We start from the raw sequence: 24,017 nt of genomic DNA, 5'->3' as shown, positions 1-24,017 counted from the left end.
TTCAGAACTCATGCAAAGTACCATGTGTTTATTTCTAGAAAAATTGATGTTTTGAAAGCTACTGCAGAACAAATTTCTTCTCAAACCGGAAATAAGGTATGTTAAAAAGTTATTTAAATCAGATTTAGGAATTATGCTTAAGTAATTTACTCATGCTTATAGTTTAGGAAGTCTGAAAAAAGGTAGGATTCTTTCTTTTTTCCTTTGTTATTTTGCAGGTTCATGCAATTCAGTGTGATGTGAGGGATCTTGATATGGTAAAAAACACTGTGTCAGAACTGATCAAAGTCGCAGGGCATCCTGATGTAAGTATAATGGTGATGAGGTCAAAGTTTGAGGCATTTGATAATGATAACATCTGCCAAGATGTAGGAAGGAAATAAAATATTGACGTGGACAAGTGCTGTGTTGAGAAGCATCTGTTTTCCGTCTGCTAGCAAAAAGCCATCTCTGCTTAAAGCGGGGAATAGATTAGGAGGAGTGCTATACCGTTTCCTTTCAAGAATACTTTAAAAATACATTTACAGTCATAGAACAAAAAAATCCTTCACTTTAATAAGTTAATGAAATAAGAGCAGTTATCTAAGAGCACAGTAACTACTTTAAATGGTTCATGCTCTTTGCTTTTCTTAATCACTTTTGATTATCTCTATCAGTGGAGGCAAATAATACAAACAAGGAAACCTCCAAGGAATTCCAGATTTCTCCTTGTAAGAACTGAGATATACATTGGTATTTTGCCATTTTTTGGTTCACCTAAAAGAAGCCATTTCCTCCTGTAGTCTCAGAGAGTACTTTTCTATGTTAAAGCTGTTTTCAGACAGACCATAATATCTGCTGTTGTATCTGCTCTAAAACTAAAAAGAGTCTATTGCTAGTGAAGAAACAGGTCAATAACCAAGAGTTTCATTAGGTAAGTTAACCCAAAAATGACACCAGAAATTAAAGGCACTTTATTTGAGATTCTTTGAAGTAAAGTATAATTACGTGGTAGATATGTTAACAAGTCCAGACTCGTTCTGCTCACAGCATGACAGGCCAATAAATTGGGAGACGAGGTGTTGGGGCAAGAAATAGTGACTATTCGGAAAGCCGGCAGACCGAGAGGATGGCACACTAATGTCTTGGAGAACCATCCTGCTCCAGTCAGAACACAGGCTCCTTTTTTACCAAAAACCCCCCCAAAACCCCCCAAAAAACAAACAAACAAACAAAAAAACCAGGAGAGGGGATGTGTTGGTTGTTGCAAACTTCTTGGTGTAGGAATTCTTTGTTCTTGCCGCCGTCCGTGTGGGTCAGGCCATGGTGTCCTTGTAAACCTCCAACAAAAACAAAGGTTATTGTCTATTCTGCAACTTGTCATCTTTATGTAAGTGCAGAAGTGTTAATATCCTTGAAGGTCAGAGCCTTTGGAAAAAGGCTCTCCTGTTTACCAGACAGGCTAAAAGCAACATTGTTTTACAAAAGGTGCAGAGCCAGCAAGAATGAACCTAGAAAGAAAGGGCCCTGGCACACTGGTTAAAACTAAAGGAACAGATCCAATACAGAGTCAGATTTGTTCTCCTCTTTTACAGATATGCTTAACTGTATTTATATTTTAATAATAGACTCTACCCTAGTTTTGAGATGGAATTAGGATTCTAAAATTTGGTAAAGAATATAGGAGATTTTCCCAGGCTCAAAAAAGTGAAACTGAACCAGATCTTATGATATTGTTTCATAGCAGACTGTGAACTTTAGCTTTATTATATTATTGGGAATAATAACTTTCAGAAATAAAAGCCCTTAAGGGAAAATATTCTTCCTCATCTAAGTTTCTGTAACTTGCCTTATTCATTATTAGATTGTGATAAACAATGCAGCAGGGAATTTTATTTCTCCCACTGAAAGACTCTCTCCTAATGCTTGGAAGACCATAACTGACATAGTTCTAAATGGCACAGCCTATGTGACACTAGAAATTGGAAAGCAACTAATTAAAGCACAGAAAGGTATGTTTATTCTTCACATATTTATCGGGTCCCTATTGTGTGCAGTTTTGGTGCTAAGCCCTGGGATACTTACAGAAATCAATGATACAATGTCTGTACTTGTCCAACTCATAATCTAATAGGGAAGAAAGATACTTTTACCATATGCTATGATCTAAGCTTTAATGTTATGTTTCAAGTGCATTGGAAATCCAGAGACAGGAGTGACTAACTCTCCCTAGGGATGATTAATTATCGGGCTGAGGAACAAGATGCAATTTGAGCTGAGTTTTCAAAGATCAAGACATGGAGAAGGGGGAGGGAAAAGGAATGTAAATGTCCATGGGAAGAGGCTCCGTGTGGGAAAAGCAAAAGGGTGGGAAAAGCAGAAGGGTGTAGGGACTGGTTACAGATGGGGAGGGAGAGTGGTGGGAAATGATTATGGGAAATGAGTTAGGGGGTGTCATTGGGAAAGTTCTCAGTACCAAAATGGGGGAATTTCATGTTAATTCAGAGGAAATGGGGAATTATTTCCTTATGGCTTTCTCTTGAAGGTGTCTCATAAAAAATATGCTGTGATTAGAAAGGTTACTGGGAACAATGTGGTGGGTAGAAAGACCATTCTAATCTAGAAAGATTAGAAAGACCGTTCAAGAGGATTTTATTTTTTTTTCATCAGGATAGAGGGCATGAGGGATAAAGTAGAAGGCATATAGAAGGTAAGGTCAGTAGGTCTTACTGATTAGCTGAGAGAGTTTTTAGCTGGAGTGAGTAGTTTAGATGATGATGACATCGGTGAGAAAACTGGAAGGAGACTAGATTTAGAGAGACATTAACTAGGAGGCCGTTTCTGTTTAGTACTGTGAACAGACTTCTTTATAAAAGTTCATACAATATAAACGGTAAATATATTTGTAATGTATTTACGTGTGTATATACATGTACGTCCAGAACCAGTGTACATGTATTCATTCAACAGACACTTACAGACTTCCGTGTACCAAGCGCTGTGCTGCAAGCCCAAAGGACAGAGGGGGACAAGACGTTGTCCCTGAATGAGCTGTGGTTAGGACATGAAGGATGGGGGTATTTTCTCAGAGAGGGTGGAGGGTATTCTCAACAAGGATGGGAGGAAGAGTCCTTGTATTCCTTGAAGGATGTCCTTTGGGGTTTGAAGGTAGAAAGGAAGGCATGGAGCTGGCCACATTCCTTCTGTTCGTTCAGAGCTTTTGCCTCATTAGATTCAATTTCTTCTGTACAGTGTGGGTAATTCTCGGACCAGCTTGAGAAAGGATGTAGGAACAGACAGACGGATGTTAGAAAGGCACTAGATTTTTTCCTTTTTGTGTGCTAACAACTTCCGTCCTTTCTCCATGCACTCACTGAAACTGAAACCCCAGGTCACTCATTCCCACTACAGCAACGTGGCTATGATTGAGATTTGGAGTTTGCATGAATTTTTTTTTTTAAGGGATGGATGGTTGGGAAGGGAAACGGAGAAGTGTGGGTTGACTTCTCTTCTCTTCTCTGTCTGAGGATCCTTGAATGTACACATCTTTGTACGTGTAAGGAAAGTATCTTCATCTTCTCTATCTCTTCCTTCTCTGTGTCTGTCTGATTTTGTCTCACCATAACTCTTATTCATGTCTCTGATTCTGTCTCTCTCTCTTCTTCTCTGCCAACTTTTCACTTTTGGTTCTCTTTTTCTCTCATCATCTTGATCTTTCTCAACACTTGGTATTTCTCTGCCTCTCTCATCACTTGGTGTTTCTCTGTCTCATTTTTCTTTTATTTTATCCCTTGCCCATCTCTGTTACTCTTGATTTCTGCCTGACTCTCCCTTCTTTTCTCATTATTGTCTTTCATTTTAACATAGACTTTGATCTATTTTTATTCATCACATTGTATTAAAATTCTATGGGCTTCATTAAAAGTATACTAGCTAAAACTTCTAGGAAGATGGAGCCAGTTTTTATTCTTCCAAGATTCCTGCAAACTGTAGATGTGTAACCTCCAGGGTTTTAAGGACCTGCATTTAGTGGGCTGTGGAGAGCACAGCGCACGGGTCTATACTGGGATTGGAGCAATAATCAAGGAATTCAGGTGCTGATGATCTCTAACATGTGTCAAGCTGGTAAATGTGGAAGTCAGTTTAGGAGGCAGGCAATCTGTGATAATCCATGGTCAGAAGTATGTTAGGTGGTCTGGCGTCGAGGATGGCAGCCAAAGTAAGAGATCTAGGAGGTCAGACTAGAGAAGGTAAGGGCACTAGCAACTGGAAGACATGCTCACTTGCTGAGGGCAGGGATTGGTGATGCTGTGCACTCAGAGAGGGGCTAACAGATGACTGAGGATCGAGAGAATTGTGGCCTTAGCAGGGGCAGAGAGCTAAAATTAGAGGGACATTTTTAAAGTATGTTTCTAAGCACTATTGATGCAAAATTAACAATTTTGAACAAATAAAAGATGCACAAAACTCCTGAAGCCCTCAGCCCAATGTGCCACGAAAGTCAGTAACTATATGGCTGAGCCTTTTGGGGAAGGACATTGAAATTATCATGCTGAGATCCATTCATCACTAGATTACCATGTATAAATGTAAATTTAGTAAATAAGATAGAAAAGAGTACCTAATTTTATTAAAGAATTGGGAGAACTTGCCATGAGGAGAGATAAAAAGAAAGCATAATATGTACTTTTATTTAAAAGTGTAGTCACAACGGTCATGGATAGGATAAATACTGAATTTTTCCTTCAACCCCTAGAGGTCACTAGAAATAAGAGATACCTCTTGAAACTCACAAGAGGTGATTTTGGGACATATAATAAGCATTTTATTCAAGTAGGTTAATAATAATACTTTATACCGCTACAGTGCTTTGTAATTTACAAAGTACTTTGACATACCAGTATGGAACCAGTATGAAACCCAGCATTATTGTATGCTGAAATACAGATAGATTAAAGGAGTAAGTCAGTGCATGATATAGCTCTAATGTGTGTATTATTTTTAGGTTGCTAAATGTGAGGTAAAAGTTATATATAGTGAAGTCCACAGATTTTAAGTGTATAAATTGATGTTTTATAAATTTACACACTTAGGTAACCATTACCCAAACCAAGACATAGAACATTTCCACTGCTTCCAAATGCTCCCTTTTGCCACTTTCTACTTAATCCTCACTATATTTTTAATCCATTTTTAATTGAGTTGTCTTTTTATAATTTAAAAAATTTTAGATTGATTTTTTTATTGCGGTAACTGGTTTATAACATATATATGTTTTATGAGTGCACTATTCTATTTCTGCTTCTACATACAATACAGTGTGTTCACGACTGAAAACAGTTTCCATCTGTCACCATACTGTTGATCCTCTTTACTCATTTTGCCTTCTCCCCTCCCTTTCCCCTCTGGTAACCACTACTGTGTTCTCTGTACTTATGTGTTTATTTTTGTTTGGTTTGTTCATTTATTTTGCTTTTTGTTTTTGTGTGTGTGTGTGTATTTTATTTTTGCATATGAGTGATATCATACGGTATTTATCTTTCTCCACTGACTTCTTTCACTTAGCATGATACCCTCAAGGTCCATCCATTTTGTCACAAATGGCAAAATTTCATCTTTTTAATGGCTGAGTAGTAGTCCAGTGTGTGTTTGTGTGTGTTTATCACATCTTTATCCATTCATCTGTTGATGGATGCTTAGCTATTCTGATATCTTGGGTGTTGTAAATAATGCTGTGATGAATAAAGAGGTACATATATCTTTTCAAATTAGTGTTTTCATATTCTTTGGATAAGTGCCCAGAAGTGGGATGCCTAGATCGTATGGTAGTTCTATCCTGAAGTTTTTGAGGACTCTCTATACCACTTACCATAGTGGCTGCACCGTTAGACATTCTCACCAACAGTGTATGAGGGTTCCCTTTTTTAAACACATCCTTGCCAACATTTGTTATTTATGGTCTTTTTGATGATAGCCATTCTGAGAGGTGTGAGGTGATCGCTCATTGTGGTTTTAATTTCCATTTCCCTGAGGATTAGTGAAGTTCAGCACCTTTTCATCTACCTGTTGTGGAATTTCCTCATTTTTAGTATTTATTTCTCTTTTTTCTTCTGCTTGCGTCACTTCTAGATTTCTGTCTTTGAGCTCACTATTTCTCTCTTCTGTAGGGTCTGCTCTATTTCCTGTGCTTTCTAATGTATTCTTCATCTTGTTTACTGAGTTCTTCCACTCTAGAATTTGTTTTACTATTTTTTTGAGTGTCAGTATTTTTGGTATAATATTCCTTTTGTTCATTAATTTTATTCCCAAGCTCATTGAATTGCCTTTCTGAGTTTTCTTGTCGCTTGTTGATTTTGTTCATGACAGTCAGATTGCAATATTCTGTGATTTTAAGTTTGATTTCTGGAGAATTGTCACTTTCATTTTGTGGTACAGTGTTACTGTGTTCCTTCGTGGTACTTGATGCATTGTTCTTGTGCTGGTGCATTTTAAGTAAGGAACTCATTTCTTTTTGAGTCTAATGATTGAAAAAGTTAGAAATTAGAAGCCTTTCTTTTCTTACCCAGTAGGTGGTGCTATAGCACAATTTTGGTTTCTCTTACCTGAGCGGCCTCTGGTCACATTTGAGTCTGTACTTTCCACTCTCCACCACCTCTGTGAGAGGTGTGGCCCATGCCTTTGTTATGGCTTCTTGTGCCTCGGGCTCATGGGTAGCTTACTTTTGCCAGTGTCGCTGGTGTTGCTGCCTGGTGCACCAAGATGGTGGACTTTTTTGACTGAGTCACAAGACTCTGCGTTCTAGGGGAGGGTGAAAGTAGAGGGGCCTGGGGTCACATGGGTGCCTCAGTGGCTGAAGGGACTATGTCACAGGACCCACTGCTGCTGCTGCTACCCAGTTATCCATCGCTGTGGGCACTACTGTGTTTGGGAAGCCAGTTGTGAGGGCTGCATCCCCTTCTGTTCCCAGCTTTTCTGGGGCTGTGGGCTCAGCTGCTGGATTGCAGACCCTGCCTCCACTCTTCCTGGGTTCCGTCTCCTCTTTATGTTCCAGTCCACCCACCGTTAGATGTACAGATTTGTGGAATTCTCTGGAGTCCTGGGTGTGTTGGGCAGAGGCATCTATTGAATTTTAGATGTTTTACTGAAGGGGAGAGAGAAAGGTAGCTTTTCACTTTGCCAATTTGCTCTGTCTTTTTATTATTGATTTGTGGAAATTCTTTATGCAATCTGGTCTGAGTACTTTGTCAGATACGGTATGTGTTTAGAATAATTCCTTCTATTGTGTGGCTTGTCTTTTCATTTCCTTAGCAGTGTCCTTGATTAGCAGAAGAAATTTTAATTTTGATCCATCTGCCAAACTGTTTTCCAAATTGGCCGTACCATGTTGTGTTCCCAGTAGCAATTTACAGGTTGTAGTTGCACCATACTCTGGTCAACACTCACTTGATTATACAGTTGACTTTTGAACAACATGGATTTGAACTGTGCAGGTGCACTTTACATGCAAATTTTTTTCGTGCTACAGTACTACATGATCTGGGGTTGGTTGAATCAGGGGTTGCTGAACCACAGATATGGAGGAGCCAAGTATACAGAGGGCTGACTATAAATTATATGTGCATTTTTTATTGCATGGAAGGTTGACACCCCCAACCCCTGTCTCTTTCAAGGATCAACCGTATTACATTTTAGCCATTCTAGGGTTGTGCAATCGTTTTTCACTTACGGTGTTAACATGTGTTTTCTTCATGACTAATGAAGGTGAGCATCTTTTTGTGTGATCATTCATCATTCGTATAGATTCTTTGAGGAAGTGACTGTTTTATTCCTTTGTCCAATTTTTATTGGGTTAATTTGTCTTCTTGGTATTGAATTGAAAAAGTTATTTTTATGTATTCTGATACCAGTTACTTTTCAGATCTATGTTTCGCAGATATTTTTCCAGTCTATGACTTGCCTTTCATGTCCTTAACAGTATTTTCTGAAGAGGGAAAGTTTTAAATTTTGCTATTTTCCAACTTTTCTTCTATGGCTCATGCTTTTTGGGTCCTATCTAGGGGATTTTTTTCCTAATCCAAAGCTGCAAGTAATTTTCGCCCTTGTTTTCTTCTTGAACTTTTACAGTTTTCACTCTTACATTTAGGCCCATGATCCATTTTGAGTTAATGTTTATGTATGGTATGCAATGATGGTTAAGGTTAATTTTTTGCATTTTCCTGTCCCTATTGAAATACCTTGGTGTTTTTGTTGAAATAAATCAATTGATGTATGTATATGTGTGTGTGTGTGTGTGTATATACACACATACACACAAATATATATGTATATGGGTCAAGTTCTGAAATCTCTGTTCTATTCACTTGATTTATATGTACATCATTATTTTGGTTACTTTAAAATATATACATATATTACTTGTTATATGTATAGTATAAATTGATTACTTTAGCTTTATATTAACTTGAAGTGATGTAGTATTCTTTTTCACAGTTTTTTTTGCTATTCTGTATCCTTAGCATTTTCATATACCTTTTAGAATTAATTCAACAATTAAAAAAAAAATGCCTACTGGAATTTTGACCAGGCTTGTTACAAATCTGTAGGTTATATTGAGGAGAGTTGGTATTTTGACAATGTCAAGTCTTTCAGTCCATCAGCATATGTCTTTCCATTTATTTAAATCTTCTTTAATTACTATCAGTAATGTTTTACTCTTTTCATTGTATAGGTCTTACATAAATTTTGTTAAACTTCTCCCAAGGTAATTTATATTTTCGATGCTATTGCAAAGGGTATTATTTTCTAAATTTTATTTTCTAATTGTTTTTTCTAGTGTTTAGAAATATAGTGGATTTGTTGTTATATATTGATCTTTGTCCTGCAAGGTTACTATACTCACTTATTAGTTCTTATAGCTTTTTTTTGTAGATTCTTTAGGATTTTCTGTATTGCTAATAACGTTATTTGTAAAAAAGATGATTTTTGTATCTTTATTTCCAATATGTCTGTGTGCTTTTTCTTTTCTCACCTTATTTTGCTTACTGGGACCTCAAGTATAATGCTGAATAGCAGTGGTGAAAGCAATCGTCCCTGTTTGTTCCTCATATCAAGAACAAATCAAATACATTTCCTCCTGATCACAGTGTTTTTTTTTTTTAAATCATGAATAGGTATTGAATTTGCCCAGTCTTCTTCCTATATTTATTGAGATAGCCATATTTTTTAGCCTGTTAATGTGGTGAATTACATTGATTAATTTTTGAGTTTTTAAGTCAACGTTGTTCCTAGGCCAAACCCTGCTTGATTATGACATGTTATCTGTTTGTATGTTGCTGGATTTGTTTTCTTAAGGCTTGCTTTTTCAGCTTTCAGCTGTTGCTATTGAGTGGGCTAAAAGAAGAGCCATCCCAATGCTTACTTAGTTCAGAAATCAGTCACAATTTTAGGGAAGTTTATGTGCAGATGTTGCCTTCTCCTTTCCAGCTGCTCTGTCAGTCCTCAGCTCTAATTTGGAAACAGATGATATGCTGGATACAGCCCTGCCTTTTGAAATTGATATTATGTTTAAACTAAAAACATAAATGCCTCTGTGTCACTGCCAGAGACGTGTTAAATAAGTGTTCAACATAGTTTGATAGTCTTCACATTTGGTTGTTTTCCAGAGTCCTAAATTGCTTAATATTTGAGTAAGAATATTGAGCAGAAATGCTCTAATTTTAACTAAATTCTCTTCCTCCTTGTCTTTACTCTCCTTTCCTCCCTCTCCTCCCTCCTTCCTTCCTTTTTACTTTTTTAAAACACCTAACATTTACTGAGTGCTTATTCTATATCAGTTTTTGTTTTAAGTGCTGAATATTTATGAACTCATTTAATACTTGTAATGACCCTGCAAAGTATAGTTATGGGTGGAAACTGAGGCACAGAGTTAGCCTTTTTTAATACATGAGGTAAGATGTTTTTAATTCTCAGTTTTATGGATGAGAAAATATGGTTTGTTAAATACCTAATAAGTGTTCATTATTATTAAATTTGATGATTGACTTTTTAAAAGAATTGTCATAAATGGTCTAGTAGAAAAAAAGAAAGGAAAGACTGTATCTGTGATTGACCTTGGGAATTTGCAAATTCTTTGAGTTTTTAACACCCTGTTAATTTCTTGAAATCCAGCTGTTAATTACTTAACCAGGCAACATTCATCCTATTGGAACAGTGCTGTTTTAAATGTTTGAATCTCCTTTTTACACTCAGGGAGAATCAGAAGCAGCAGTGTCTCATTCTAAGCAGTGGGCTACCCATGTCATAAATAAAATCTAGAGAGAAAGAGAAGAGGAAAATAACTTTCACTTTCAGTATCTGAATTGTATAACAATGGCTTAACTTTGGTCCCACACCTCAGTACACATTTCGGTTAAATATGAATGAGAAGATAGAGCACTTTCTATTGGAGCATTGGCTTTGCATAAGTAACTGTCACTTTGTAAAGTCATTTTTATAATTTTGTTATAAGAGTAATGTAGTTAGCATCTGTTTTCAGTGTACTGCAATGGTGTACACTAAAGTTCTGCATACCTCCACTTTCACAAGGTGAGTTTGGAAACAAAGTATTTTTCAGAGATCTGAAAGACTGAGCTTTTGGTACATTAGAAGCAGTTACCATAATGTCTTAACATAACCATTCTTATTTCTCATGTCCTTAAAATGGTACTCCTGCTCCCTCTTCCACTCCCCATGTTTACTGAATTTTGTTTGCTCTGGAGTGTACAGAGGGAAAGAGAAACAATACATATCAAGGAGGAAAAAGAAACTTATCTGAATATTCTTCAAATGATTTTCCTTATAGCCCTTCAAACCTGTAGTCCTTTAAATTTCTTAAAGTTTCTACTGTTTCATAAAATATATAAATATAGTTTGATTCTTTTGCAAATATTAACTAATAGTATTATTTTATCCAGTATTGTGGCCAAGTAAGAAGTAAAAATCACTGAGTTCTCAGGAGTTAAATATTATTACTTCAAACTTTCATGCAGTCAATTTATTGAGAACCTACTGTGTCCTTGGCAATTTTTTAAGCTTGTTTGTAACTGGTCCATTGTATTGCAGCTATCTTTTTTTTTTTAATTGAAGTGTAGTCAGTTTACAATGTTGTGTCAATTTCTGGCTTACAGCATAATGTTTCAGTCATACATACACATACATATATTTGTTTTCATACTGTCTTTCACCATATGTTACTACAAGACACTGAATATACTTCCCTGTGCTATACAGCAGAAACTTATTGTATACCTATTTTATATATAGTAGTTAGTATCTGCAAATCTCAAACTCCTAATTTATCCCTTCCCACTACTTTTCCCCCCTGGTAACCATAAGTTTGTTTTCCAAGTCTGTGAGTCTGTTTCTGTTTTGTAAATAAGTTCATCTGTGTCTTTTCTTATTAAGATTCTACATTTAAGTGATATATATGGTATTTTTCTTTCTCTTTCTGGCTTACTTCACTTAGTATCACTATCTCCAGGTCCATCCATGTTGCTGTAAATGGCATTATTTTATTCTTTTTTATGGCTGAGTAGTATTCCATTATATACATACATACATACATACATACATACCACAAGTTCTTTATCCAGTCATCTGTCAGTAGACATTTAGGTTGTTTCCATGTTTTGACTATTGTAAATAGCGCTGCTATGAACATTGGGATGCATGTATGTTTTTGTATTAGCATTATATCCCTCCAGATAAATGCCCAGGGGTAGGGTGCTGTATCATGTGGTAAGTATGCTTTTAGTTTTTTGAGGAATATCCATACTGTTTCCCAAATACCATCAACAGTGTACTAGGGTTCCCTTTTCTCCACATCCTTGCCAACATTTGTTATTTGTGGGATTTTTTATATGGAAGCATCATAAGTGCATATCAGTAGATGAATGGATAAAGAAGATGCAGCATATGTATGTAATGGAATACAACTCACACATAAGAAAAAAGAATATTTTGCTATTTGCAGCCTTTCATTCACTTTTTTTTTTTCCACTTCAAAAACCAGAATTTTATAACTGGCTTAAACATTTCCATTGCATCAAAAATACCTAGAAATAAACTTAACCAAGAATTTACCTGGACTCTGACAACTGTAAAACATTGAAGGAAATTGAAGATGATACAAAGAAATGGAAAGATATCTTGTGCTCTTGGATTGGAAAAATCAACATTATCAAAATGGCTGTACTACCCAAAGCAATCTACAGATCCAATGGAACCCTTGTCAAGTATTCATGACATTTTCACAGAACTAGAACAAACAATTCCCAAATTTATATGGAACCATAAAAGATCCTGAACTGCCAAAGCAATCTTTTGTAGGTCTTTTTTTTTTCTCTCTCTCTCTCTTTCCTCTTTTTTTTCTCTTTTCTTACGGTTTGATGACTAGAGAAGTTCCTTTAACATTTGTTGTACAGCTGGTTTGGTGATGCTGAATTCTTTTAGCTTTTGTTTATCTGGGAAGCTTTTGATTTCTCCATCAAATCTGAATGAGAGCCTTGCTGGGTAGAGTGTTCTTGGTTGTAAGTTTCCCCCTTTCATCACTTTAAATATATTGTGCCACTCCCTTCTGGCCTGTAGAGTTTCTGCTGAAAAATCAGCTGATAACCTTATGGGAGTTCCCTTGTATGTTATTTGTTGCTTTTCTCTTGCTAATTTTAATATTTTCTCCTTATCCTTAATTTTTGTCCGTTTTTTGACTATGTGCCTTGGTGTGTTCCTATTTGGGTTGATCCTGGTGGAACTCTCTGCACTTCCTGTACTTTGGTGACTGTTTCCTTTCCCAAGTTGGGAAGATTTTCAGTTATCATCTCTCCAAAGCTTTTCTCAGGTCTTTTGTCTCTCTTCTCTTTCTGGGACCCCCTATAATGTGAATATTAGTGTGCTTCATGTTGTCCCAGAATTCTCTTAAACTATCCTCATTTCTTTTCATTCTTTTTTCTTTTTTCTGTTCTGCATTAGTGATTTCCACTAATCTGTCTTCTAGCTCACTGATCTGTTCTGCCTCGTTTAGTCTATTCTTGGTTCCTTCTACCGTGTTATTCATGTCAGTGATTTTATTCTTCAACTTTCGGTATTCTTTATGTTTTCCAACTCGGCTAAAAACTTCACTCTGTGCATCTATACTCCCCTTGAGTTCTCTGAACATCTTCTCCATAATTATTTAAACTGTTTCTCAAATAAATTTCCTATCTCTTTATCACTTATTTCTTCTGGGATTTTATCGTGTACCTTGTCCTGGGAGATATTACTCTGCCGTCTCGTATTGTTTATCTTTCTGTTTGTATTTTTAGGTAGGTTAGTTACATTTCTGGACCTTGGAGAGGTGGCCCGCTGTGGGAGATGTCCTGTGTGTCTCAGCCGTACACTCCTCTCTTGTCATCCAAAGGCTAGGGTCCAGCCGGTCCTGATGTAGAGTCTGGCCTGTGTTTGTGGACTCCTTCCACAGGCTTTGGGATTGTTGTTTTCTTATTTCTAGTATCTGCCCCTGGTGGATGAGGCTGGACTAGAGGCTTATGCAGGTTTCCTGACAGAAGGAGCCAGTGCCTGCCCACTGCTGGTTGAAACTGTCCTGGACATCTGGTGGGTCTGTGTTCTTTTTGATGAAAGCCATTCTGACAGATGAGAGGTGATACCTCACTGTGGTTTTGTTTTGCACTTCTCTGTTGATTAGCGGTGTTGAACATTTTTTCGTGTACCTGTTGGCCATCTGTATGTCTTCTTTGGAAATCTGTCTAGTCAGGTCTTTTGCCTATTTTTTAGCTGGGTTATTTGGTTTTTTGACATTGAGTTGTATGAGCTGTTTATGTATTTTACATATCAGCCTCTTATCAGTCATCTCATTCACCAGTATTTTTCCCATCCATTATGGTTTCATTTTGTCCATGGTTTCATTTCTTTTGGTGTGCAAAAGCTTTTAAGTTTAATTAGGTCCCATTTATTAATTTTTGCTTTTGTTCTTTTGTCTTGGGGGAGCCAAAAAATAATTGCTGTAATTTATGTCAAAGAGTGTTCTGCCTTATATTCTCTTCTAGGAATTTTCAGATCATGCATTTAGGTCTTTAATTCATTTTTGGTTTATTTTTGTGTATGGTGTGAGGAAATGTTCTAGTCTCATTCTTTCATGTGTAGCTGTCCAGTGTACAATATCATTTGAAAGCTCTTTATCTGCTAATTCTATCTTTTCTTATTTCTTCTCTTATTTCTAAGAGCTTTCTATTAACTAATTTTTCCCCTGGTTGTTTCTGTGTCTTTTTATGTGTAGTAATTTTTGGTTGCATACTGTGAATATTAGGTTCTTGAGGGGTGTGTGTGTGTGTATGTATGTATGTTTGTGTGTGGTGTGCACATATGTATGTGCATTTGAATTTCCCTTTGAATTAAAAACTTGTGGATCAGCTTGATCTTTTCAATTTTATTTTACAACTTTATTTGTGTGAGTGTAGAGTAGACTTTACTTTTCGGCTAATTTAACCCTCCTACTAACGCACAGCCTTTCTGAACTTTCCACTGAAAATCCTGGATCTTCATCAAAGCTGCTCAGACTCACCTATCTCCCAGCCGCTGTGCACTCTGGGAATTGTGCAGCTGACAGCTCTTAGGCTGTTGTTCTTTGCCTGGCCTTGTGGAATCTCACCCTAAACATATACAGCTTGGTGTTCATCCAGAGACTCAAGGATACACTACACAGATTTATGGGGCTCTATCTCTACGTACTTTCCTCTTTGGGGGAACTCTCCTCACAAATTCCAACTTCCTTCATCTCTCCAGACTCTGATTGTCTCCTCAACTCAGTGATAATGCTATAATTTGGTGTATTCATATTCCTTATGCCACAGTCCACATGATACATGCACATAGTATACAGTATATAGTGTGTGTATGTATGTAGGGTGTAGTATATGGGTAGTACTTTTAGGCAAAAAATTTGATCTTAGGGCTCATTTCATTTGTTTTTCTTCTCCCAGGAATTGCTGTCTTTCCCTGCCCACTAAACAATATCTGAAAAAGGTTGTATCGTATATTTGATCCAGTTTCTTTATGTTTACAGGAGGAGGGCTAATCCATGATGCTGGAGGCTGAAGTCCTTGCTAATTTAGTTTTGGCTCTGACTTATTCTTACTTAAATAGGTGCTTAGTTAATGGAAATCCTGTCAGGCTGATTATGCAGGGTGTAACAGGGCCATGCCTCTGAGATTTGAGCCTCGGTATTGACTCACCTGGTATAGAATTTTAATCAAGCGCAGACTGGGCCATCCTGAATGACAGCACGGTGTAGTAGTTTTATTAGATTATGCTTTCATTCATTTAGCATTAGTGAAGTTTTGAAAAATGCTTCAATTTTTGTTACACCCTCTTGAATCAGATCCCATTATTATAAATCTTGTTTTCCTGATGTGAATGGATTTAGCTGTCTTGTTAATTACTGTATCCTTTTGCAATGTCAGGAGCAACATTTCTTGCTATTACAGCCATCTATGCTGACACTGGGTCAGGCTTTGTAGTACCAAGTGCTTCTGCCAAAGCAGGAGTGGAGACCATGAGCAAGTGAGTACTGTTATGTTCGTCTTGTCGCTGAAGGTAAATAATGTGCTTTAGTAGCTTATGCAACTGAATTCCTGCTTCCTAGTCTCTGTCTAGAGAAAAATGAAACAAAGGCTAATTTGTATTCACCAGGAGTCATCCTGCTTCACGGTTACGTCCTGTTTGTCCACAGCAGCACTTGTCCAGTAGAATTTCCTCCATGATGGAGCTGACTGTTGTGTAAAATCTGCACTATCCAATAGCTACATGGGGCTGTTGAACCTTTGCATTGTGGTTACTGTGACTGAGAAACTAAATTTTATTTGGTTTTAATTACTTATCTGGTATGACTGTATGTTGTAAAGTTTGAGGAAGAGGCTGATGGAAACTCAGGCTAGAGTGTCCATATGTCTATACACGTGCCACCTCTGACCTCTTAAACACACCATCATCCTTTTGTTGTACCTACTGTACAAGATTAATAGGACTAACATAGACAGTGACTGCTTGCTGGGTCTTGTGGCCTTTTCTGAGCAGCATGATTGCTTCTGGAATTTGTTCCTCGTTGGCCTTTTCCACTGTCTTTGTTGTAATGTAAGTTCTCATCATTGCTTGTCTTGCTGATTGTAATAACCCTAAAATAAGTTTCTCTGCGACCAGTTTCTTCTCTCTTTATTTATTATTCACTTTCCTACCAGACTCGGCTTCCTAAAAATGCACGTCTGCTTATTATGCTCCCTAGCTAAAAACCTTAGATGATTTTTCTATTACTCTTTAGAGTAAAAGCCAAAACTCAGTCTGGTATTCTAAACAGACTTATCCCTGGCCTTTCTTTATTCATTAACTCATTTAATAAATATTTACTTTGTACCTTTTGTGTGCATGGCACTGTGCTAGGTACAGGGAAATGATGGAGATAGAAATAGAACAGTCCTCATCCTCACCTGAGCTCACATTCCTTTTACCATTATCCCCACGCTCTGTAAATTTCCTTACTCGCATCATGCCTTTCATATCTCAGCGCCTGGGTGATGCTGTTGTTGGAATTTGCTGTGATATTTTGCCTCCCTTCACGGCTCTCTAATCACCTCCTCTGGGATATGTTCTCTCATTTCTCTAGAACAGAGTTAATCATTCTCTACTCTTTGCACCCTTAAAACTTTGTTTATTCCAATCTAGTGGGAAGACTAACACATTAATAAATGCCATCCAGTGATGTAGAATCTGAAATGAAGGTGGTTTACCAATGTAAAGGTGCACAGAGAAGGACATAGTAGACCACTTTTTTTTTTCAATTGAGTTATAATCGGTTTACAATGTTGTGTCCACTTCTGGTGTACAGCACAATGCTTCAGTCATACATGAGTATACATGTATTCATTTTCATATTACATTTTAACATATCATTAAAGCTACATGACTTCCCCACTAAAATGTGAGCTCTGTGAAGGAAGAAACCGTATCTTACTCATTTTTGTATACTCGTTGCTCAGCAAGATCCGGTCCGTTACTGGTGCTCAGTGCTCACAGAGCTGCATAATTGTTCTCTTTTTCAAATAGTCTCAAAGTACTTTTTAACATTAAAACAGTAGCACACATTTGTTTGAGACACAGAGAATTAACTCCTGACTCGGCAGTTTAGTCTTAGTCTGAGTAGAGATAATTACCTTTTTTAAAGTCAGGTGGTATGGGAAGTAGGAGATTGGAGCTTGACTATTTGGCACCATTTGTACAACATCAACATTAGTTTTGTCGGAATTATTGACCCTTGTTAGACATTTCAATTTCGTGTCCTTTAAGGACTGTGATTCTGTGCTGCTTTTTTGGTAGTAACTGCATAGTGGGCACTCAGTGTATGTATACCGCACTCTCCAGCCTGAGTTCCCATCAGCCCTCTTCCGTACTTTGTAGTACAAAGTCGTAACAGATAAGGCCTTGTGGGTCCCTGAATATGGCATGTTACTCATACAGACCCATATGCCTGGGCTGTCTTCCTTTCTCCACACTTCCCTCTATCATCTCCCATCCTCTTCTCCTTCCCCACTTACCCCCACGAAAAACTCCAGCTCTGTTATCACCTCCTGAGGGAAGCCTTCTCTCTCACTCCCGGGAGACTTAGGTGCACCTGCCTTTAAGTAGCCCTGGCTCATAGGACACGATTTCCCAGAATGCAGTATCTAGTTCATTACACAACTAAAGTGACCTCTCCTAAGAGAGAAGGACTGTCTCCTGAGGACAGGGACTGCTTTTCTTGATTTGATAGTACAAACACTTACAGAGTATTGGCACAGAGTAAGCTCACAACAACCGTCTGCTGATTAAACAGCAGTGATGACTAACATATATTGAGTATATTGTGCTTAGCATCGTAAAGTGCAGAGCGAGCCAGTGAGGTGGATTCCTTGTTACAGTAGGTCTTGAGAATATAAACTAGGTTAAACGAGCTAGCACTAGAATAAATTTATCTGTTGCACCTCTGAACAGAGGTGGCATGGCTTTTCCTCTGGGCTGATTTCCATAGTAGTTTGCTGTTCTGCTCAGCCCTAGCAGTTGAGAGTAGGTGCACTACAAGTGCATATCCACGGTAGGTGTGGTCACAAACTCTGTCAAAGGCATCACTCAGAAGAGCAATTTTTATGTGTGATTTGCCTCAAAGAGATGCAGCCCATTTCTCTAAAATGCACCAGTGGATTAAGTCAGATTAACAAACTGTACTTGGAGCACAATGTCCCCTGTCCCATAGAATGGGTTTTGTTAAATTGGCCTTTGAAGTGATGTTACCAGGTCATGTGAATGGATGCTTTATAGTTACATAGAACTTACCCCTTCATGTCTATTGCAAGGATGCAGTGTCTTAAGGACATTACTATATCACACAGTTTTCCTTTTATAAATTTTCTTGACAGAAATGTTTCATTAAATTTTTAAAATCAGAAACAGTTGTGCTTTTCCTGAGAGATGAGCTTGCTTTTTTCCTTTTGGGCACTGTGGGTTGTGTAACTGATGAGGCTTATCTTTTCTGCATAGCATCATGGGAGGGGTAGATACAAGTTTGTGACCCGCCTGTTACAATTGTGTGGACCATCACAGTACATTTAGTTATAACTCTCATTCTTGACTTTATATTTCTTTATCCTTGTTTTGTTTTGTTTCTTTTCAAATAATTTTATTTCCTTCATTTGCATTATATGTATTCCTTAGTTACGTTAAATCATTTTTGAAGCTAGATTAAGTACATATACACACAGATATACATATGAATATAAATTCCTAAAATAAATTTAGATGATAAAAGTTAGACCTACCTATCAAGTAGGCTTTTTAAAACCAGGTTGCTTCTTCATGATTTCATGTTTGCTATTAATGTTCTGTTTTGCTTCAGGGCATTTAGCAAGATTCTTTTGGATTCCTATCTCTTTTTAGCTCAGTTCAACACTTATATTAAAGCTTAGTTAAACATGATGTGTTAATATTTTAAATCTATATAATCTGTCTCTTGCTCAAAGCACTTGTCATGGTGCAAACATTGTCATCTAATGTACTATAAAGGTATATTGAACTTTATAAATGCAGGACTGAACTCCAGAAAATGTCAGGGAGGGGCATGAGTCTCATTTCTTTATGCTAAATAATGAGACCTGCTTTAAAAGTGTGTATTGATCTTGGACTTTGTTCTAAAATGTGAGTGGTAAGTAGTCTTGCGCAGCACTTACGGACACTACAGTGTTAATGGTGGTTAGCTCAGCAGAGTGGTGAACGGCCCAGGCTCTGGGGCTAGGCCCCTTGAGGTTGACCATCTGATTCAGAGCAGACGCTTTAACCTCTTTGCTGCAGTTCCGTCGTCTGTGACATGAGGAATGGTAACAGACTGACCTGTTGGGGTTGTAGTCTCTAGCGTGTGGTAAGCATGCAGTAAGTCTTGGTCATTAGTATTTTTAACATATAGTATAATATTTTAGCATCTGTGTTGTTTATTTTAATTTTTAGGTCTCTTGCAGCAGAATGGGGTAAATACGGAATGCGTTTCAACATGATTCAACCGGGGCCTATAAAAACCAAAGTAAGTTTTGGTTTGCTTATCATCACATTTTGAGTGATTAAGGAGTGAAACATCGATAGCTGTATTCTGATGTGTGCAGGACTTCCCAGGCACGTCTGAGTTTGGGGTCTTGGTGGTAGGGAAGAGGGTTTTGCCATTATCCAGTGTAAGAATTAAAGAGGTGGGCAGGAACACAGCAGCTAAACATCTCCTTCATAAGGTCTATTTCAGTGTCGTAATCATTCTGAGATCTTTTATGCCATCAGTTTTGGCATTTTGTCTGATTTGCTTTAATCGTCTGTTATTGTCTTATGTTTCTTTCTTTCTTTTTTTTTTTTTTTACTGTATTTTAAGGTTCTTACTTTGACATCCTTTTTTTTTTTTTAAATCATGGAAGTGTAACTGTACTTTTAATTTAAGAGATGCTTTAGAAATTCATCATACAGGCGTGGTCTTGTTATAGGCAGCATTTTCTTCGACTTGTATCTGTGCCTTTTCATTTGAAACACTCAGTTCCGCATGTCTTCGAATTCCCACATCTCTCTGATTAAACGCCTTCCGACGGCATGGATTTCACTTGTAATCGGTAATCCTTACGGACACTTACTGCAGCTCATAATTACCACTAGCGCTGTTACGGATGTTGCTCAGAAGGTCCGCAGAGTTCTCTGTTCTCTCATATTACCCCTGATAACTTCACTCTCAGACTTCTTTTCATTTTCTTATAAAGCGAGAATGTATAATCCCAACTGAGGTGTAGCTTTGGAGGCCAAGTGAAATCTGCTAGCTTGTTTCAGCTGCATAAACTGAAAATAATGCTCAGGAGCATTTTGGCTTGTAAGTGGTTCTAGGGTATTAAATATTAACATGGAGATAGTTGTATTAGTTTATTTAGCAGTTTGAAGGGTGAAAAATGGAAAGAAGTACCTACATGAGTGAAACTTGATTGAATATCTTACTTGTTTGGCACTTCAATAATAAAAATAAAATGAATGGAAAAATAATTCAAATGCACATATTAAAACACATGATTGAGAACAGTGCTGTGCTAAGCACTGTCTTAAAAGGAATAGTCGTAGAAGCTTCTTTCTAGGACTTCAATATCTCAGGAAGACCATCTGCATTTGAAACATTTATTTACTGTGTGCCTACTGTATGCAAAGGTGCTAAGAAAGATACAAAAACGTTTGTGACAAAAAGCTTGCCATCAAGGAGCTTTTAGTCTAACAGTAGAGGTGTGAGATGTATGCTTATAACAAGCATATAGTTTTAAAGAGATTAAAAGAAAACTGAAGTCTGGCAGCTCTCTAGCCCTGACAGAGCCAGGATTGGACCTTTACCACCGTTTGTCTGATGCTTTGTGCCTGCCCACGGAGAGCTGAAGGCCTCAGAAGGAGCCCGTGTGTGCTTGTTCTGTCTCCTGTCTGTGTTATTGAAGAAAATCGTCACCTATACTTCCAGGCACTAGAGAAAAATCTAACCGTTTTTATTTTATCACTGCACATGCATCCTTATCTTGCTCTGCTCCTTCACATCATTAACAGAAGGCAGAATTTGTTTGGCAGATTCAGTTACGGTTTTTCTCTCTCTGGCACCTAGTTGAATTTAATATTCCTGCATACTTGTTTTCTTCTTTTCCTATTATTTTGAGAAGAAAGGAGAAGAAAGGAATTTCCTCTTAAATATTTCCCACTTTGGTTATTCTTCTGTGTTTTCTAAGTCAAATGACACTAACACCCCGCATCCACCACACAGCTTGCGCGCTCTTCAGCATACTTCCATGCACGTTTTCTCATCTCAGACAGCAGGTTTGCAGGGTAGCTAAGACAGGCATCCTCATTTTACATATAGAGAGACTAAGATAAAAAGGTTATATTTTCTAGTGGTTTTTTTAAAGGTCAGTATTAGGTAAAATGAATATGAAAGAATTTGACAAAATTCTCTGGTGCTTATAGGCCTAAGGTATGAACAGGCTACCAAAGTAACATTCCATTTAATGCAAATTTGTTTAAATAGGAAAGGGGTTACATTAAGAAAAAATAACTATTTTCTTATTTTCTAAGGGTGCCTTTAGCCGTATGGATCCAGCTGGAGCATTTGAGAAAGAAATGATTGAAAGAATCCCCTGTGGTCGGCTAGGAACTGTGGGAGAACTTGCAAATCTTGCTGTTTTCCTTTGTAGTGATTATGCTTCTTGGATTAATGGAGCTGTAAGTATTGTTGTCTTTCCCAACTTTTTAGGGAAGTGGATTGTAGAACCAGTCTTGACAACGTTGAATATACATATGATTTAAAGCATTTAATTAGCTACATTTAATATATTATTTATAATTAAAAATACAATTTATATAATTAATATTATAATTAAAATATTAGTATACATTATTTAGCTTATGGAATTTTTTCATTAATAAATTAATTTTATTAAATGCAAATTACTATAGTAGACATGCCTCTAACATGATCTTTAAGATTGGGTAGAATTTACAGGGAAATATATACAAGATCTTGTGGTAGCTCACAGTGAGAAAAAAATTATGCTATAATGAATTTATATATGTTCATGTATAACTGAAGAATTGTGCTCTAGTTGGAATTTGACACAACATTGTAAAATGACTATAACTCAATAAAAAAATTTTTTTAAATAAATTAATTAAAAAATAAAACAATAAAAGATGATTGGGTAGAATTTGAAATTGTGGAAATGATGGAGAAAGGATTTTAAAAGAGCAAATCAATTTAGGCTTAATCATCAGTTTTATCTTTAAAACCTGGGCTTTGATTGAAAGTACCAAGGAGAGAGAGTCCATCCAATTAGGAGGCAGAAATGGCTAATGGCTCAGAAACTTTTTTAAAAGAAGTTAGTTTCACAGTTTTTATTACTGTTTTGCAGGTCATTAGATTTGATGGAGGAGAGAAAGCACTTATTTCAGGGGAATTCAACAGTCTGAGGAAGGTGATGCCATTTTTTGATTATAATATTGACAGCTAGGAGACCAAGCTTAAAAACACACAAGGATCACATTAAATTGATTTTTTCTTTTTGTGTTAGGTCACCAAGGAGCAGTGGGACACAATAGAAGGACTCATCAGGAAGACAAAAGGCTCCTAAGACTACCTTGGCCTTCATCTTGGTCATAATGGAAATTGGACAGACTACCTATAATCTTTTGAATATTTTCAAGTCTAATAGAGCCTAGTAGATTGTTAATTAGCAAACATCAAGTGTGTATTACATGCCACGCCAATGGTAGGTAGATCTTGTGATAAATAAGATAAATAAGGTGGGATAACAACCCTTCAAAGAATTTTTTAAAAATTAAAAAAAAAGGGGGGGGAAGGGAATGAAGACTTTGATAGAGGTAAAAAGTGCTTAGAAGTGCAAAGAAATGAACAGGTATTTGTAACCTGGAAAAATCAGGAGAAATTAATGGTGGAGGTAGCATTTCAATTACATATTAAAACCATGTCTTTGGTGGTGATGACTAAAAGGAAATAGAGGATTTACAGAAATCTAATGGACTTTGTCTTTTCAGTGTGTTTCCTTTTCAGTGGACTGATGAATTGTCTTCTTCAGAGAGCTCAATATTAATTCAAACAAGTTTTTGCCAAAACCTATTTTGTAGCCAGATGCTTTATTTGGTACTGAGAATAAAACATGAATAATCTACAGCCTTTGCCTTCTTGAAACTCATTATCTAGCAGGATGGACAGACCTGTAAATAATTATTTACAATGCGTTGCGATAACTATTATTCCAGCAATGTCAAAGTGTGGAGAAGGAAGTAATTCATTCTGTCTCCAGAGTTTAGAGAAAGTGACACCTAGGAGATAGCATTCTGTTTCAGCTTTTAAAGGAGAATATATTCTCTGTGTAGAGAAGATGAACAAAGCTTATAAAATATTTTTATGTATGATTTTATTTCATTCCATGTTTGGTTTGACTGTCATCCTAAGAATCAAATAAGAAAGCCACAATCTGAAGTTATGTAGCTGTAATTTTGAGTTTATATTATAAATATTACTCCTAAAAATGATTTTTATATGTAATCCAAAAGAAAAATGTAAGAAAGTTGAATAGGCATTTCAGAAATAAAACGGTATTTGAATGTCCAAAATAAAAATAAAATAATCAACTTTATTGGTGGAGAAATGCAAATTTAAAAAAATGAAATACTACCATGTACTCACCAGAAAGGCTAAAATTAAGAAATTTTGAATGCTAAGTATTGGTGAGGGTGTGACACAGTGGAAATTTTTACACATTGCTTGGTGGGAGGTTAAATTGTCAAGACTTTGAAAAGCCATTTGGCAGTATCTGCTAAATTTGAACATATGTACACTTCACAACCCAGCAATTTCACTTTTAGGTTTAATCAAACTAACAGAAAAGGGTATGTATATATACCTTCTTCACCAAAAGAACAAA

At 36.8% G+C, this 24,017-nt stretch overlaps 1 protein-coding gene across 3 annotated transcripts in view; it reads left to right on the top strand.

Annotated features, from left to right (window-relative positions):
- The window catches only part of DECR1 (2,4-dienoyl-CoA reductase 1), a 31,739-nt gene extending 8,479 nt beyond the window's left edge, over positions 1-23,260 (top strand). Inside the window, exons 3-10 of one of the 3 annotated variants that reach the window (XM_032470237.1) lie at positions 39-96; positions 219-305; positions 1,844-1,991; positions 15,495-15,570; positions 19,534-19,606; positions 21,649-21,795; positions 22,482-22,544; positions 22,641-23,260. In XM_032470237.1, the coding sequence (XP_032326128.1) occupies positions 39-96; positions 219-305; positions 1,844-1,991; positions 15,495-15,570; positions 19,534-19,606; positions 21,649-21,795; positions 22,482-22,544; positions 22,641-22,700 (712 nt within the window). In that variant the 3' untranslated portion in view covers positions 22,701-23,260. Of the gene's footprint in view, positions 1-38; positions 97-218; positions 306-1,843; positions 1,992-15,470; positions 15,571-19,533; positions 19,607-21,648; positions 21,796-22,481; positions 22,545-22,640 lie in introns of all 3 variants that reach the window. The other 2 variants (XM_006188551.3, XM_032470238.1) reach the window with 2 other exon arrangements.
- Positions 23,261-24,017: the final 757 nt, after the last annotated feature.

Source organism: Camelus ferus, chromosome 29, assembly GCF_009834535.1.
Source record: "Camelus ferus isolate YT-003-E chromosome 29, BCGSAC_Cfer_1.0, whole genome shotgun sequence".
Classification (NCBI taxonomy): Eukaryota; Metazoa; Chordata; class Mammalia; order Artiodactyla; family Camelidae; genus Camelus; species Camelus ferus.
The sequence above is the reverse complement of the archived record's forward strand: the minus strand, read 5'-3'. Positions and strand labels throughout refer to the sequence as shown.